At 45.1% G+C, this 16,029-nt stretch overlaps 1 protein-coding gene across 2 annotated transcripts in view; it reads left to right on the top strand.

Annotated features, from left to right (window-relative positions):
• LOC138644800 (aldehyde oxidase 1-like) overlaps positions 1–16,029 on the top strand; it is a 252,342-nt gene that overhangs the window by 219,981 nt on the left and 16,332 nt on the right. For both annotated transcript variants that reach the window (XM_069733618.1, XM_069733619.1), the window contains 2 exons: positions 5,125–5,177; positions 15,761–15,875. In XM_069733618.1, coding sequence (XP_069589719.1) covers positions 5,125–5,177; positions 15,761–15,875 — 168 coding nt within the window. The remainder of the gene's footprint in view (positions 1–5,124; positions 5,178–15,760; positions 15,876–16,029) is intronic.

Genomic DNA, 16,029 nt, shown 5'->3' with positions numbered 1-16,029 from the left:
GGTTCAAAGGAGGGATATCCGAAAATAGTTTACTTTATTTCTATTTTATACACTTTTATAGTTATTCTTGATACTTGATGATTCTGAGGATATGAGCAGACAAATCCGGAAGTTGCAGCACTTTGGATGGAGCACATGTCCACTGCGTCCAAAGCGCTGCCGTCTATTGAACGCAGGTGAATCCGCATGTGTTCACTGAACCGTACGGATCTACCGCTTCCAATACATTGTATGGGTGAAATTTCTCTTGCGGAGACTCACGTCTATACAAGATAAATAGACATGCTGCGGTCTGAAAAGGCGCGCCGCATGTCCGTCTCTGCGGGCATCTCTGGACACATAGTGGACATGGGTTTTCTAGAAATCCCATACACTATGCTGTAACATCTTGATGCTGCGGGTTGGATGCTGCACAAGTACGCAGCGTCCAACCCGCAGCATTTACTGATCATCTGCACAGCCCGATTCACCCTTTCCTTCACATCGTCTATTTTTCACTTTTGTTTTTTATTCCTGTCTTACAATCAGTACTATTATTCAGATACTAAATGTATACAATTATGAGATGTTTTAATATTAAAAAAAAAAATATTGAAAAAAAACAAATTCTATATCTGGAAAATTAATTTTACATATTAAAATGAAAAATGTCCCCTTAAAGTGATGCTCCAGTGATGTTTGCCTATGTAATTCAGCACAGCTATTACTGAAAAATACTGTGAAGGCTCTTGTGTGTGCATTACATAATCTGATTTGGTTGTTTTGTCATTTTCTGGGTTGCTTGTCTTGTGGGTTACTTGTTTCCCACTAATATAATTTCCTCAATGCAGATTGCAGGCTACATCCCCCCATAATGCATTTGCCTTTAAGGGGGTAGAGTCTTCTCATACTGCAATTATTTCTAAAGCTAGGTCAGTGACATAAATCTGTTGTCCCCTAACATTGAAGAGTCTCTGTATTCTATATGATGCAGTTTCAGCCTGTTTCCATGCCTCCTGCTTGTGATCGATTTCTCCCTGTTAGCACCAACAACTACAAAGCAGGAGAAATGGGCTAAGGGCTCATACCCATATGTGAGAAAAAAAAGGTCCGTAATCTGGACCGAAAAAACGGACGAGTGTTATGCGAGTGTAATGCGAGTACAATGCGATTTTCGCACCTAACATCCAATTTACATCCGAGTGCAGTGCGATTGCTATCCGATTGCTATGCGATTTTAACATGAGCTTTTACATACAGCAGTTCTCAGTCATTTACACATTTTCAAAGGAAATATTCGTCAAAACACACATATATTCTATATATATATTTATATATAAACAGGGTGGGACATTTATATGGATACACCTAAATAAAATGGGAATGGTTGTTGATATCAACTTTCTGTTTGTGGCACATTGGTATATGGGAGGGAAAACTTTCCAAGATGGGTGGTGACCATGGCAGCCATTTTGAAGTCGGCCAGTATCCATTGTTTCAGATGCTGCACATCTCGGGAGACCTTGGTGGCCATTCATTGTCCCACGACGACCAATCCACTTTCCAGGAAACTGTTCATATAGGAATGCTTGGACCTTACACCCATAATGTGGTGGTGCAACATCTTGGGTCGCATCTTGGCGCCGTCCTTGTTGAAAACTGTATATACCCTAGCTATAGTATTAGTAATCGATAGGTGTCTTATAGACACCTCTCCATTACTAAGCCATGGGCTTGATGTCACTTTTATATACAAAGATTACATCAACCCCACAACTATTACCCCACTTGCCACCGCTACAGGCCAAGTGGGAAGAGCGAGGCTAAGTGCCGGAATTGGCACATTTTAGAGATGCGCCTTTTCTGGGGCAGCTAAGTGCTGTTGTTTTTAGCTGGGGAGGCAATATCCATGGCCCCTTCCTAGGCTATTAATATCAGCCCGCAGGTGTCAGCATAGCCTTTGCTGGTTATTAATTATCAGGGAACCCCATGCCATTTTTTTGGGGGGTCCCCCATTTTAATAGCCAGTAAAGGCTAAGTATACAGCTGTGAGCTGATATTAATAGCCTTGGAAGCTCTATGGATAGTATCCCCTTCTCAGGCTAAAAACATCTACCCCCAGTCACTAGCTTTCCCTCTGCTGGTTCTGAAAATTGCGTGGGAGCCCACGCCATTTTTTTCCAATAAATAATTGTTTATTAATTAAATACATGTCCAGTAATTTGCACACACACTGTACTAATTGTATTTGTCACTGACATCTATATGTCTACCTATTCTATATGTATTTACTGTATGTAATCCATCTCTTCTATCCTGTCGGCTCCTACAGTGATTTTACAGAAGCCAGCAGATGAATTATCGGCTTTTATTCTTTCTTTCAGTTCAATATAAATACATAAATATATATATATAGTCACCAATCTCCCCTTCATCTCTAAACTCTTGGAGCGCTTGATATACTCCCGCCTTACCCGTTACCTCTCCACTCACTCCCTCCTAGACCCTTCACAGTCCGGTTTTCGGCCCCTACATTCGACTGAAACTGCACTCATCAAAATTACCAACGACCTTCTGACAGCAAAACGTAACGGTGACCACTCTCTGCTCATTCTTCTCGACCTTTCTGCAGCTTTCGACACTGTTGACCACCCTCTCATACTCTCTAGGCTCCAATCACTTGGCATTAAGGACACTGCTCTCTCCTGGTTCTCTTCCTACCTTTCTGACCGCTCCTTCAGTGTTCTGTTCTCTGGCTCTATTTCCTCTCCTCTTCCCCTCACTGTCGGGATATCTCAGGGCTCAGTCCTTGGCCTCCTTCTATTCTCCCTCTACACGGCCCCAATTGGACAGACCATCAGCAGATTTGGCTTTCAGTACCATCTTTATGCTGATGACACACAACTATACACGTCATCCCCTGACCTTACCCCCGCTGTACTACAGAACGCCACTGACTCTCTGCAGTCTCCAACATCATGTCCGCTCTCTATCTGAAACTCAACCTCTCCAAATTGAACTTCTTCTGCTCCCGCCATCTTCTAACCTCCCTAAATCTGACATTTCCGTGGGTGGCACCATAATAACACCCTGGCAGTAGGTGCGCTGTCTGGGTGTTATGTTTGACTCCGATCTCTCCTTCACCTCCCACATACAATCTCTTGCCCGCTCTTGCCGCTTACACCTAAAGAACATCTCTAGAATCCGCCCTTTTCTCACCATGGAAACAACAAAAACCCTCACTGTCGCCCTGATCCACTCCCGTCTGGACTACTGTAACGCTCTATTAATTGGCCAACACCTCACGTGACTTTCCCCTCTCCAGTCCATCCTTAATGAAGCAGCCAGGGTCGTCCATCTGGCTAATCGTTACTCAGACGCGTCCGCTCTTCGCCTTTCATTACACTGGTTGCCCATTCATTACAGGATACAATTTAAAGTACTTGTTCTCACCCACAAAGCTCTCCACAGTGTGGCACCCCCTTACATCTCCTCCCTCATTTCTGTCTATCAGCCTAACCGACCGCTGTGCTCTGCAAATGACTTTCGACTAACCTCTGCACTAATCCGTACCTCCCACTCCCGACTCCAAGACTTCTCCCGTGCTGCGCCAATCCTCTGGAATGCTCTACCCCAAGATATTAGGACCATCCACAATTTGCATAGTTTTAGGCGCTCGCTCAAAACACATTTGTTCAGAGCGGCCTACCACGTTCACTAATCAAACTTATTTTATGTTTGTGTGTGTGTAGCCCATTCACTATCTCCATCTACCCCCCACCCCCTGAAGATGGCTGAACCATCATTGTAAATACATCATTGTAAATACACACCTGTGCTTTGTATCTCCCCCACCTCATTGTAGATTGTAAGCTCTCACGAGCAGGGTCGTTTTATTTCGCTTTAATTATTGTATTGTTAACGTTGTTACTTATGACTGTTGTGTTTGATACTGTTAAACTGTAAAGCCCTGTGGAATATGTTGGCGCCATATAAATAAAGATTATTATTATTATTATTATTATATATGTGTGTATTACTGACATGTATATATACAGCTCTGGCAAAAATTAAGAGACCACTGCAAAATGTTCAGTGTGTCTGATTTTTCTCTTTTTAGGTATATTTTTTAGTAAAATGTATATTGTTCTTTTAGTTTACAAACTTCTGACAACATGTGTCCGATTTTCCAAGCAATACATTTTACTTTTTTTTCTGAAAAGGAGAAATGGTCAAAATTAAAAAAAAAATAACCCAGTGCTTTCAGACCTCAAATAATGCAATGAAAACAAGTTCACAATCATTTAGAAACAATACTAATGTTTTACTTCAGGAAGAGTTCAGAAATCAATATTTTGTGGAATAACCATTATTTTTAATCACAGCTTTCATGCATCTTGGCATGCTTTCCACCAGTCTTTCACACTGCTTTGGGTGACCTTATGCCACTCCTGGTACAAAAATTTAAGCAGATCTTCTTTGTTTGATGGCTTGTCACTATCCATCTTCCTCTTGATTACATTCCAGAGGTTTTCAATTGGGTTCAGGTCTGGAGATTGGGCTGCCCATGACAGGGTTTTGATGTGGTAGTCTCTTAATTTTTGCCAGAGCTGTATATGTACCGTATATGTATTCTATGTGTATATTTCTATTCTATCTATTCTATTCTAACCTGTCAGTTCGATTTTACTGTACACCGCACATGAATTACCGGCTTTTCAAAGGACACTGGTGGGTAAAAAACAGACAGCACTCGCATGGTGCCAGTGCTGTGCGATTTTTTTTTTCTCGCATCCATTGACTTGCGTTGGCGAGTCTCGTCCGAGATACGCAGTAAATCGCAGCATGCTGCGATTTTTTTTCTCAGTCTGATTTCAGCTGAGAAAAAAATCAAAGATGAGATGTCACCCATTGAATATCATTGGTAAGAGTGCAATCTGATTTTTTATCGGATTGCACTCGTCCGTTTTTCTCGTAAATGAGTATGAGCCCTTAAAACTGCATCTGGTAGGAAGTACTGGACAATATGAAATATTTAATGTGTGTATGCAACTGAACTAAGGTAAAACAATTTATGCTACATGAATATTGATGTTGAAATATCATATGTGAAATAAATTGCTGGGATAATTATTTGTTTTCAAGGTTGTCGCAGCTTTTAGTCAGAGACTAAGCCTTTCAGCTATTGGACATTACAGGTAAATATTGGATCTTTTTCCCTTTTAAGGTTTTGAAATGTTTAATTCTCCAATTTGCTGACACAAACAGATATCACATTGTTCTGGATTGTGATGGATATCACTTATTAAATTGGGCAGTGACGTTTGATGACCGGATTAAATCATTTTTTTCTAGCAAATTTCCTTACTTATCTGAATCAGAGTGAGGGTATGTGCACACATAAGAATTTCTTGCAGAAAATTCCTGAAGAAAACCGGACATATTCTGCAAGAAAACCGCATGCGTTTTTTCGCGTTTTTTTCCGGAGCTTTCCCAATGCATTATATAGCGGGAAAAAGGCGAAAAAAACGCATAATTAATGAACATGCTGCATTTTTTACCGCGATGTGGTTTTTTTGCGGAGAAAAAAGCATCATGTGCACAAAAATTGAAGAATGCATTCTAAATAATAGGATGCATATGTATGGGTTTTTTATGTGATTTTATAACGAAATAAACGCAACGTGCACACAGCCTGAGACCAATTTCAGAAATATATATACCCGCTGCACCTGAACGAGTACAACCCCTACAATATATATATATATATATTGTAGGGGTTGTACTCGTTCAGGTGCAGCGGGTGGCAAACATGAGGCACGTTCCTTTAAAAGTTCACAGGGGTTATTGCTCCACAAACCCACATAAAAAAAACAGAAAAACAAATAGTCTTTGGCTCAGGCAAAAGAAAATACAAGTGTCCGTCCAGTACTTCAGGCTCAGTCCTGGAGCCTCAGCACACATTGGAGGCTTTCACTTCCCCCACATACAGGTCCTGTGTTAAGCATTAGCCTACATTATATAGCTCTAACCACACCCAGGAACCCATCACATGATTAGTCACATGGTCGTGACATCACCAGAGGTCCTCAAATACATATAGAGGTATGGTGATGCCCCTACCCAAGGGTAAGGTATATGGGTAGCCAGACCCTCCCATCTCTCACAGCTACCCGTAACCCGGACCCAAGTGTACTAAATGATCCCTTAGTGCTTATGTGCATTAAAGAAAACACTACGGGTTACATCACAGAGACAAGCCATCTCTGCGACACATACCTCCCGTCGACTATACGACCTTTAGCCACGTTACATACCTCCCCCTCTGCCTAAAGCCGTGGGGCTTGACACTTTCCCCACTAGACAAGGAATTCTTGAGAGGGCATCAGCACTACCGTGTAGCTTCCCTGCCCTATGTTCTACATGGAAGCTGAAGTCCTGCAGGGCTATGAACCAACGGGTGACCCTAGCATCTCTGCCCCTTGTTTCCCTCATCCATCTGAGTGGGGCATGGTCGGATATCAATCTAAACTTACGTCACAGCAGATAGTACCTTAACGTGTCTGCCGCCCATTTTATGGCCACGCACTCCTTTTCTACGACTGAGTAATTTCTTTCACATGAAGACAGCTTCCTACTCAGGTAGAGAACAAGATGTTCCACCCCATTTATCTCCTGGATAAGGACTGCTCCTACCCCAACATCTGAGGCATCTGTCTGAATAATAAACTCTTTCTTAAAGTCCATGGCCCTCAGAACGGGTTGCTTACACAGAGCCCCTTTCATTTCTTGGAAGGCTGACTCTGTCTCTTCAGACCATCTAACCATTACTGATTTTGTCCCCTTTAGAAGATCGGTCAGAGGCGCAGCCACCATGGCGAAGTTTGGGATGAACCTCGATCCCCAGGAAGGCTCTAACTTGCTTTTTGGAGAGTGGTGTTGGCCATGTTTGAATTTCCTCCACTTTACTGATTTGGGGTTTTATTTCGCCACGACCCACCACATATCCCAGGTACTTAGCTTCTTCTTTACCCAAGGCATACTTCTTTGGGTTTATTGTAAACCCCACCTTCCTTAGAGCATCAAACACTGCATGGACCTTTTCCAGATGACTGTCCCAGTCCGGGCTAAAGATGACGATATCATCCAGGTATGCAGCAGCGTATGGCTTATGAGGTGCAAGGATTCTATCCATGGCCCTCTGGAAGGTCGCCGGAGCTCCCTGCAGGCCAAACGGCATCCGGATGTACTGGAAGCAACCGTCTGGTGTAGGAAACGCAGTTTTCTCCTTGGCTTCCTGTGTCTTGGGGATCTGCCAATACCCCTTCATCAAATCCAAGGTGGTTATGTACCTGGCGGGTCCAAGTCTTTTGATGAGCTCATCAACGTGTGGCATGGGATATGCATTGAACTTGGAGACCTCATTCAACTTCCGATAGTCATTACAGAACCTCCATTCACCATCAGGTTTTGGGACCAGGACAATTGGGCTCGACCAACTGCTCTTGCATTCCTCAATGACTCCAAGCTTCAACATACGCTCCACCTCCTTGGAGATTACTTCTCGACGGGCCTCAGGAATTCAATAAGGCTTCACATTCACCCGCACATGTGGCTCTGTCAGGACTTCGTGCTCTACGACCTTCGTGCACCCCGGAAACGCTGAAAACAGTTCCCTGTTCTTCTAGAGTAACTCCTGACACTGCTGTTTTTGGGCCTTTGATAGTGTCTCTGCTATAGTAACCCCTCCAACCTCACCTTCTGGGTTGCCCAGTAAGCTCGGAATTACCACTGGCTCTCTATCTTGCCATGACTTAATGAGGTTGACATGGTAAACCTGGATTGGTTTCCATCTTCCTGGTTGGTGAATCTTATAATTTACCTCACCAAGCTTCTCCACCACCTCATATGGCCCTTGCCATTTGGCCAAGAACTTGCTCTCCACCATCGGAACTAGTACAAGAACTCAGTCTCCCGGATTGAACTGCCTCACTCTTGCTGACCGATTGTAGACCCTGGCCTGAGCTTCTTGTGCCTGGCGGAGATGTTCTTTCACGATGAGCATCACCTTCGCAATCAGATACGGTAAGAGACAGTCCCAATCTCTATTGTCTTTCTCTAAGGCTTTTCTTAGCATGCTCTTCAGTGTCTTGTTAAATTTCTCAACAAGGCCATCTGACTGAGGATGGTACACTGAAGTCCTCAACTGGGAGATTTGCAGGACTTTGCACAACTCCCTCATCATCTTGCTCATAAAAGGTGTCCCCTGGTCGGTCAGGATCTCCTTCGGCAAACCTGTCCGGGAAAACACATGGACCAACTCGCGGGCTATACTCTTCGTGGAAGAATTTCTCCGAGGAATTGCCCCAGGACAGCGTGTAGCCTAGTCCAGGATGACTAATATATACTGATGGCCCCAGGCTGATTTAACTAGGGGACCAACCAAGTCCATGGCAATTCTCTCGAATGGCACCTCAATTATGAGGCACCCAGGCCAATAGAACCTCTGTACAACCCGTTCTTGCATTTTTTCCACCCCCAGGTGTCCCCCCCAAGATGTGTGAATTGGCCATGTCCAACACCTTCCGTCTATAGGGACCCAGCACTTTCAACTGCTCTACAAACTCCTCCCTTATTTTCATGACCTGGTACAACTCCCCGCTCATCATAAAATAGGGAAATCTTGTGTCCGTCCCCAGCTTCTGTGCAACCCCATTAATAACGGTGACCCTGTTAAAGACTTTCCTCAGAGTTGGGTCCCTATGTTGGGCAGTCCCAAAATTCTCACCGGTCACCCCTAACTCTGGAATGTCAGATACAGGGGGCACTTCCTCCTCATCCCCTACAAGGACACAAAAAGGAAGCCCGTCTTCCTCTGGGTGTGGCGATACCTACTTTTGCTAGCGACCTCAGAACCCTTTCCCTACATATCCCAAAACAAACAGAAATCCCGGCCTTTAATTATAGGGTGCAACAAGTCCCGAATGACGCTAACTTCATGGAACTCAGTGCCATGCGCCATTTCAATGTCTACTCTGGCCATAGGGTAGTCCTTTGCATTGCCATGTTGTCATGATATGTACTTTTGCCCTGTCCTGTATTTGAATAATACGCCATTTGATGTATGTAACTGTTCTCTGGTTTCTATTAGCTGTAATTTATGTATTTTCTTGGCTGGGAGTTCACCTGTAACAATGTCTCCTTCCCCCAATACTTGCAGCCCTAAGCTCTAATGTAATTAAGCTTTGTCAACATCACTAGTGGAGGAATAGCCATTCTTCCTCACAGCAGGTGGCTAGTCAAATGTACATATTACATAGACTGCCTGGAGCCCACCAGTCTAGAGTCTTCTGGTGGACCCAACCATTGAATAGAAGGTGTAACCCCTACTCCTTCATGGGCGGATTCCAGGAGCTCAGACAATCCATTCTTATTTTGAGATCAGATGTGAGTTGACCCTTGAAGGAGAAGGAGTGGGGATTCTTAGCTGAGGCAAGACCCCACGCCCATCTAGGACTGTGGAAGCGAACGGGGCGAGACTTGAGCTGAGGACATATCTCGTCGTTTGTGAGATTGTTTTGGGATCCCTTGGACTAATTGTGGACTATTGCTTTGTTACCTGGCACAAGGATTATCGGGAGGTGCCCCCGAACCTGTTCCATTGGACTAATTGTGGACTCTGTAGATCTACCTGCATGTGTTGTTCCAGCGTTCTTGATAATAAATCTGTTGAATCATCCCTCGGCCTGTTGTCCCTTCTTGCTCTGCCGTACACCCCGTCACAAACTGGTGGCAAGCAGTGGGATCAGAGCAGAAGGAATGGAGGACAATGGCCCAACATCAGGAACCAACACCGCAGAGTACAAGAACTGGACTTTGGGGAGCCTACAATCAAAGGCCCGTGAAGTAGGAGTCCGTTTTAAGGGACTCTCCAAGGAGCAGCTTATTGAGGCTTTGGAAGGAGTTCGCCTGCAAGATGACGCTGAGGAAGGATCCTCACAGCAAATGGAGGAAAGAAGGCAGCCGGAGGTAAATACCCAAAAAAGTCAGTGGGTTGTGTGGTACGAGGAGGAGTTGGCATTGCTGGGAGAAGAGGCCACCATGGACGATAAGAGGGAGGCCATTCACAGAGCTCAGGAGAGGGAGAGGGAGGCCATTCACAGAGCTCAGGAGATGGCATTGCTGGAGAGGCAGATCGCTTTGGAAGCAGCTAGAAGCTCCAGACAGACTCTAACCCCAGCACCCACCATGAGGGAACTCCCCAGAGTGTCCCGCAAAGACTTCAAGCCCTTTAATGAGGCTGCAGGCGACATTGAGGGCTTCTTCCAGGACTTTGCGCATCAGTGTCGATTAATGGAAGTCCCGGAAAGGGACCGAGTCCGACATCTGGTGGGGCTCTTAGAGGGTGGAGCTGCCGCAGCCTATAGAGCTATGGACCCTCAGGGGAACTTGTGAGTATGCGGAGATTAAACGGACTATTCTAGAACATTATGCTGTTACCCCAGACACTTACAAGACTCAGTTCCGTACTTTAGCCTGTGATGAGGAAGTGTCTTTCAAGATATATGCCCACAGACTCAAACAAATATGTCATCGCTGGCTGGAGGCAGAGGAGGCCTTAACCTGGGAGACCTTCCTCCAGGTTATCCTAAAAGAGCAGTTTTACTTCAAGTGCCCTGCTGAGATCCGTGAATGGGTGCGTGAGAGGAGACCAGCCACTGTGGAGAAAGCTGCAGCTCTAGCTGATGAGGCTCTCACCATCAAGCCTCAGTGGAGGGTTCTGTTGGAGGATGGAGAGAGGCCTACCAGCTCCACAACACCGGTGGCCCCCTGTTCTTCTGTCCCCATTGTTCCCCGTTCCTCTAAGCCACCACCTCATGCTGATACCCGTGTAAATGTGCCCCCAGTTGCTTCTACTGCGTTTTCTGGAATACGACGAGGAGAGGAAGTAGCAGAGCGCAGGTGTTATGGTTGTGGGCATCTGGGGCATCTGCAGGCCTCATGCCCAGCCAGCTCATGGAGAAGTCGTCCTCAAACCCCTACAGCACCTTCAGGTGGGAGCCGGCCTCCAGGTTCCCTTACCCCTCGCCCAAGAGGACGCCTTGGATGGAGTGAGACCCAGCAGAGATGCTATCGATGTGGACAGCCGGGGCATCTGCAAGCCTCCTGCCCAGCTGTTCAAATGAGGATTAATCCTGTACCCAGTCGTATTATTAATTATGTACACCCAAGTGCCATGGAGGACGACGTGTCACCACTACGTGAGGACTGGCCTAGTGCCTCACCCACCCATGTTGCACCACTAGGAGTTTATGGTGTGCGACCCGCAGCTATGACGACTTCTGCTCATCGAGGTAAGCACTTGAAGGAGGTCAGAGACTTATTGGATTTTGTGACTCAGGGGCTTTCCTCACACTGGCTGATCCCCGAGTGGTTCGGCCTGAGGCAATCCATCGAGGACCTGGGATTGTCATTGAACTGGCTGGTGGACAATGGAGGACTATTCCCACAGCCACTGTGGATCTGAACTTTGGTTTTGGGGTCAGGCGATGTGTGGTTGGGGTGATGGGTGGTCTGCCTGCAGATGTTCTCCTGGGCAATGATGTGGGAGAGCTAAGATACCAATTTGTGGCTGCATGAAGCCACATGTAAGTTACGCTCTGCCTGTGTGTACTTAACCAGCGACCTGTAGAGGTCCCTGGTACGTACACAAATTGGGGAAGGGATTGTCATGATATGTACTTTTGCCCTGTCCTGTATTCAGATGTGAGATCAGATGTGAGTTGACCCTTGAAGGAGAAGGAGTGGGGATTCTTAGCTGAGGCAAGACCCCACGCCCATCTAGGACTGTGGAAGCGAACGGGGCGAGACTTGAGCTGAGGACATACCTCGTCGTTTGTGAGATTGTTTTGGGATCCCTTGGACTAATTGTGGACTATTGCTTTGTTACCTGGCACAAGGATTATCGGGAGGTGCCCCCGAACCTGTTCCATTGGACTAATTGTGGACTCTGTAGATCTACCTGCATGTGTTGTTCCAGCGTTCTTGATAATAAATCTGTTGAATCATCCCTCAGCCTGTTGTCCCTTCTTGCTCTGCCGTACACCCCGTCACAATGTATGCATCGAATGCCGACCTTCCTCCCTGGGAGTAGGTTAAGAGAGTGATCCTCACCAGGGTCACTAAGCTCCCAAAGTCTAGCAGCGCTGTTACTGCTCGACCGTTCACCTTCATGGGACACATTTGAGGCCCCTCGTTGGATGGAAGTTCACACTGCAGGTTGGATATGTATAGTATGAACTATGGCGTCCCATGCTGCTGTCCATCTGTTCGGTGGTCACGGGGCAGCTATATGTCCTGGCCCCTGGCACCTCCAGCAAATAATATCACCGGTGGGGACCTTGGGCACCACCTCCCCTGCCCCTTTTGACCTTGGATGCCCCACCCCTTTTTGGGACTCAGCCGCATCTGGGACCCCCAGTAAGCATGGGCTGCCTCCCCAAGAAGCCTTCAATCCCCTGGTATCTCTCGACCAGTCCGACCAGTTCATTGACATTCTGGGGATCACCCTGGGCAACCCAAGTCTGTATGGGCCTCGGCAGGGAATGCACAAACCGACCAATCATCATCTTTCTACCATCTGTGCAGGCGTAGAGGACTTTGGCTGCAGCCATTTCTGGACCAGGTGCAACAGGTCGAACATTTGGGAGCGAGGTGGTTTGCCCCGGTGATAGGCCCAACAGTGAACTCGCTTTGCCCTGACAGTCAGTATCACCCCTAAACGTGCGAGAATCTCAGCTTTCAGTTTGTGATATTCCTTGGCATCCTGCAAGGTCAAGTCATAGTACGCCTTCTGGGGTTCCCCCATCAAGTATGGCGCCAGTACCTCTGCCCACTGTATTTTCTGCAATGCGCGTCTTACCGCCTTCCGGATGTGGGCGACATCAGCCAGACCTGGGGTTGTGGCGCACATCCTGCCCTGGATATATATATATATATATATATATATATATATATATATATATATATATATATATATATAAATATATATATATATATATATACATACATACATACATACATACACACACACACACACACACACACACACACACACACACACACACACACACACACAATGACACTGAATACCAAAATAGTATAGAAAAACAAAAATGAGTATTACAAGAAGGGACAATATCATAAATATTAAATCAATACTTTATTAAAGATAGTCATACATCTAATATATAATTGCCTAGAATACTACTTCCTGCAATTTGTGCCAACTTCCGTGGCTTTGTCCGGAGCTAATGTCCGGAGCTAATGTCCGGAGCTAATGTCCGGAGATTAATTGCCTAGAATACTACTTCCTGCAATTTGTGCCAACTTCCGTGGCTTTGTCCGGAGCTAATGTCCGGAGCTAATGTGCGGAGCTAATGTGCGGAGCTAATGTCCGGAGATAAGTGACGTCAACAGTGTCCAGTGTCTGATTGGTTGCCGCCTGCTGCGAGCGACCAATCAGAAACGTGCCGTACTGTGACATACTCCGCCCGCCATTTTGGTGTGATTTTTGAATTTTTACCTTACAGCAAGTTTCTACTGCGTGGAGGCGGGCCCAGTGACGTTGCTCTTCAAGCTCCTGCCGAATTTCGTCAAAAAAATGATAATACCATTTACCAAAACTATATATATTTAGTTGTGAAGTGGTTCAGAGACATTTTCACACCAATTTTGGACTTTTGTTTGGTGTTTTCTCCATATACTGCCTATTATTTTTGTTCTTTCTTACTATTATTTATTAATTGTATTATTCTTACATTTGAATAAATAAAGTATATATGGATTCTAGACTCCCGATTCTTTAGAATCGGGCTGCCATCTAGTAAAGACATAAACAGTATAAAGCACGTAAGACAAGGACACATTAAAAATAATGATAAAAAAGAAGCAGAGCGAAGCGGCATTGGAGTGGTGTGAGGGGGTTGTAGTATGTTATCAGTAACACATATCCCACTTTTCCTATCATGTGTGCATTTATATTGTGCATTTACTAGCAGCACTTTTGGCACGGATTGCTTGTCCAGGATCATGTATTATTCCTCCTTATATTGAGCTGATGTAGCCGCATATGACATTTATCTATTTTACTTACTATCATTGTTTAACATTCATGCTTACATTTAGAGGCATTAGAGATGTATATGTAGGATTTTCCTACCAATATATGAGCAATCCTGAGTGTGATTTATTTGAAATCTACTTCATTAATATTTCATACTTGAATTTTCGTTAGTATTTAAAAAAGGTTATACTACATCAAATGCCATTTTGCACACATGCTTGTTTAGTGGTAGATCAACTGAGAATTTATTGGATTTTTTTTTTACTACAGGATGACATACCCCTTCCCCCTCTGATGCTATTTTTATATCATTATTTTTAATGTGTCCTTGTCTTATGCTTTTTATACTTTTTATGTGTATGTCTTTATATATGAATTTCTCTTCAATAAAGTATTGGTTTAATATTTATGATATTCTCCCTTCTTACTATAAATGACCACTTGTAATCTTCTTCAAGAGAATCTGTCACCAGGTTTTTGACACCTAATCAAAGAGCAGCATTCTGTAGGAGCATAGACCTTCATTCCAGCGATGTGTCACTTAACTGGGCTGATTGCTGTAGTTTTGATAAAATCAGTTTTATCACCAGGAGATTATCACTAGAGGACTGGTAAACCTGCTGCCATGTAGTCCTCCAATTTCATAGGCTCTGTATATCCCCACCCTCGCCGCTGATTAGTAGCTTTCTGTCTACACAGTGATGTGGGTGGGGTTATACTGAGCTCAGCATTTAGAGAACTGCTAGATCTGTGGCAGATACAACAGGGATTTTACCAAAACTACAGCAAGCAGCTCAGCAAGTGACACATCACTGGAATAATGGTTTCCCAGATGAGGTAGCAAAATCCCAGTTTTTTTAGTGACTCACAGGGCTGCCTCAATATATGTTGAGACTTATTTTGAATAATCATTATAATAGAAATAAATGACTGAATTGACGTAATGCTGGTTTTAACACTGACTCACAAAAACCTTTTTAAAGGGAACCTGTCACCCCGAAAATCGCGGGTGAGGTAAGCCCACCGGCATCAGGGGCTTATCTATAGCATTCTGTAATGCTGTAGATAAGCCCCCGATGTATCCTAAAAGATGAGAAAAAGACGTTAGATTATACTCACCCAGGGGCGGTCCCGCTGCGGTTCGGGTCCGGCGCCTCCCATCTTCATCAGATGACGTCCTCTTCTGGTTCTTCATGCTCCGGCGCAGGCGTACTTTATCTGCCCTGTTGAGGGCAGAGCAAAGTACTGCAGTGCGCAGGCACCGAGAAGGGTCAGAGAGGCCCGGCGCCTGCGCACTGCAGTACTTTGCTCTGCCCTCAACAAGGCAGATAAAGTACGCCTGTGCAGGAGCCACAACAGGAAGCAAAGAAGAGGACGTCATCTGATGAAGATGGGAGGCGCCGGACCTGGACCAACAGCGGGACCGCCCCTGGGTGAGTATAATCTAACGTCTTTTTCTCATCTTTTAGGATGCATCGGGGGCTTATCTACAGCATTCCAGAATGCATTCCAGAATGCTGTAGATAAGCCCCTGATGCCGGTGGGCTTACCTCACCCGCGATTTTCGGGGTGACAGGTTCCCTTTAATTATGCCGCTAGAGCAGACATTCCTGGGGTCTCCCTTTAGAATGCTATTAAAATACTCATTTCTTTCAGGGGATACGACACAGAAATGGACTGGGAGAAAGGAGAAGGTCACATTGCCCCATATTTTATCTATGGGGCAGCCTGTTCTGAGATTGAACTTGACTGTCTAACTGGAGGGCATAAGGTAAAAGGAGCACTTTCCATGTTTATATATAGCATGAGGTATCTATGAAAATGATTGCCTGTATCTCACATGGTCTATATGATGCATGCTTCTAAGGTAACTCAATGTGGTATGTGAATCTCCTGATGCATACTGGCACAAAGCAATTATTTGC

This window comes from Ranitomeya imitator, chromosome 7 (genome assembly GCF_032444005.1).
Source record: "Ranitomeya imitator isolate aRanImi1 chromosome 7, aRanImi1.pri, whole genome shotgun sequence".
In the NCBI taxonomy this organism is placed as follows: Eukaryota; Metazoa; Chordata; class Amphibia; order Anura; family Dendrobatidae; genus Ranitomeya; species Ranitomeya imitator.
The sequence above is the reverse complement of the archived record's forward strand: the minus strand, read 5'-3'. Positions and strand labels throughout refer to the sequence as shown.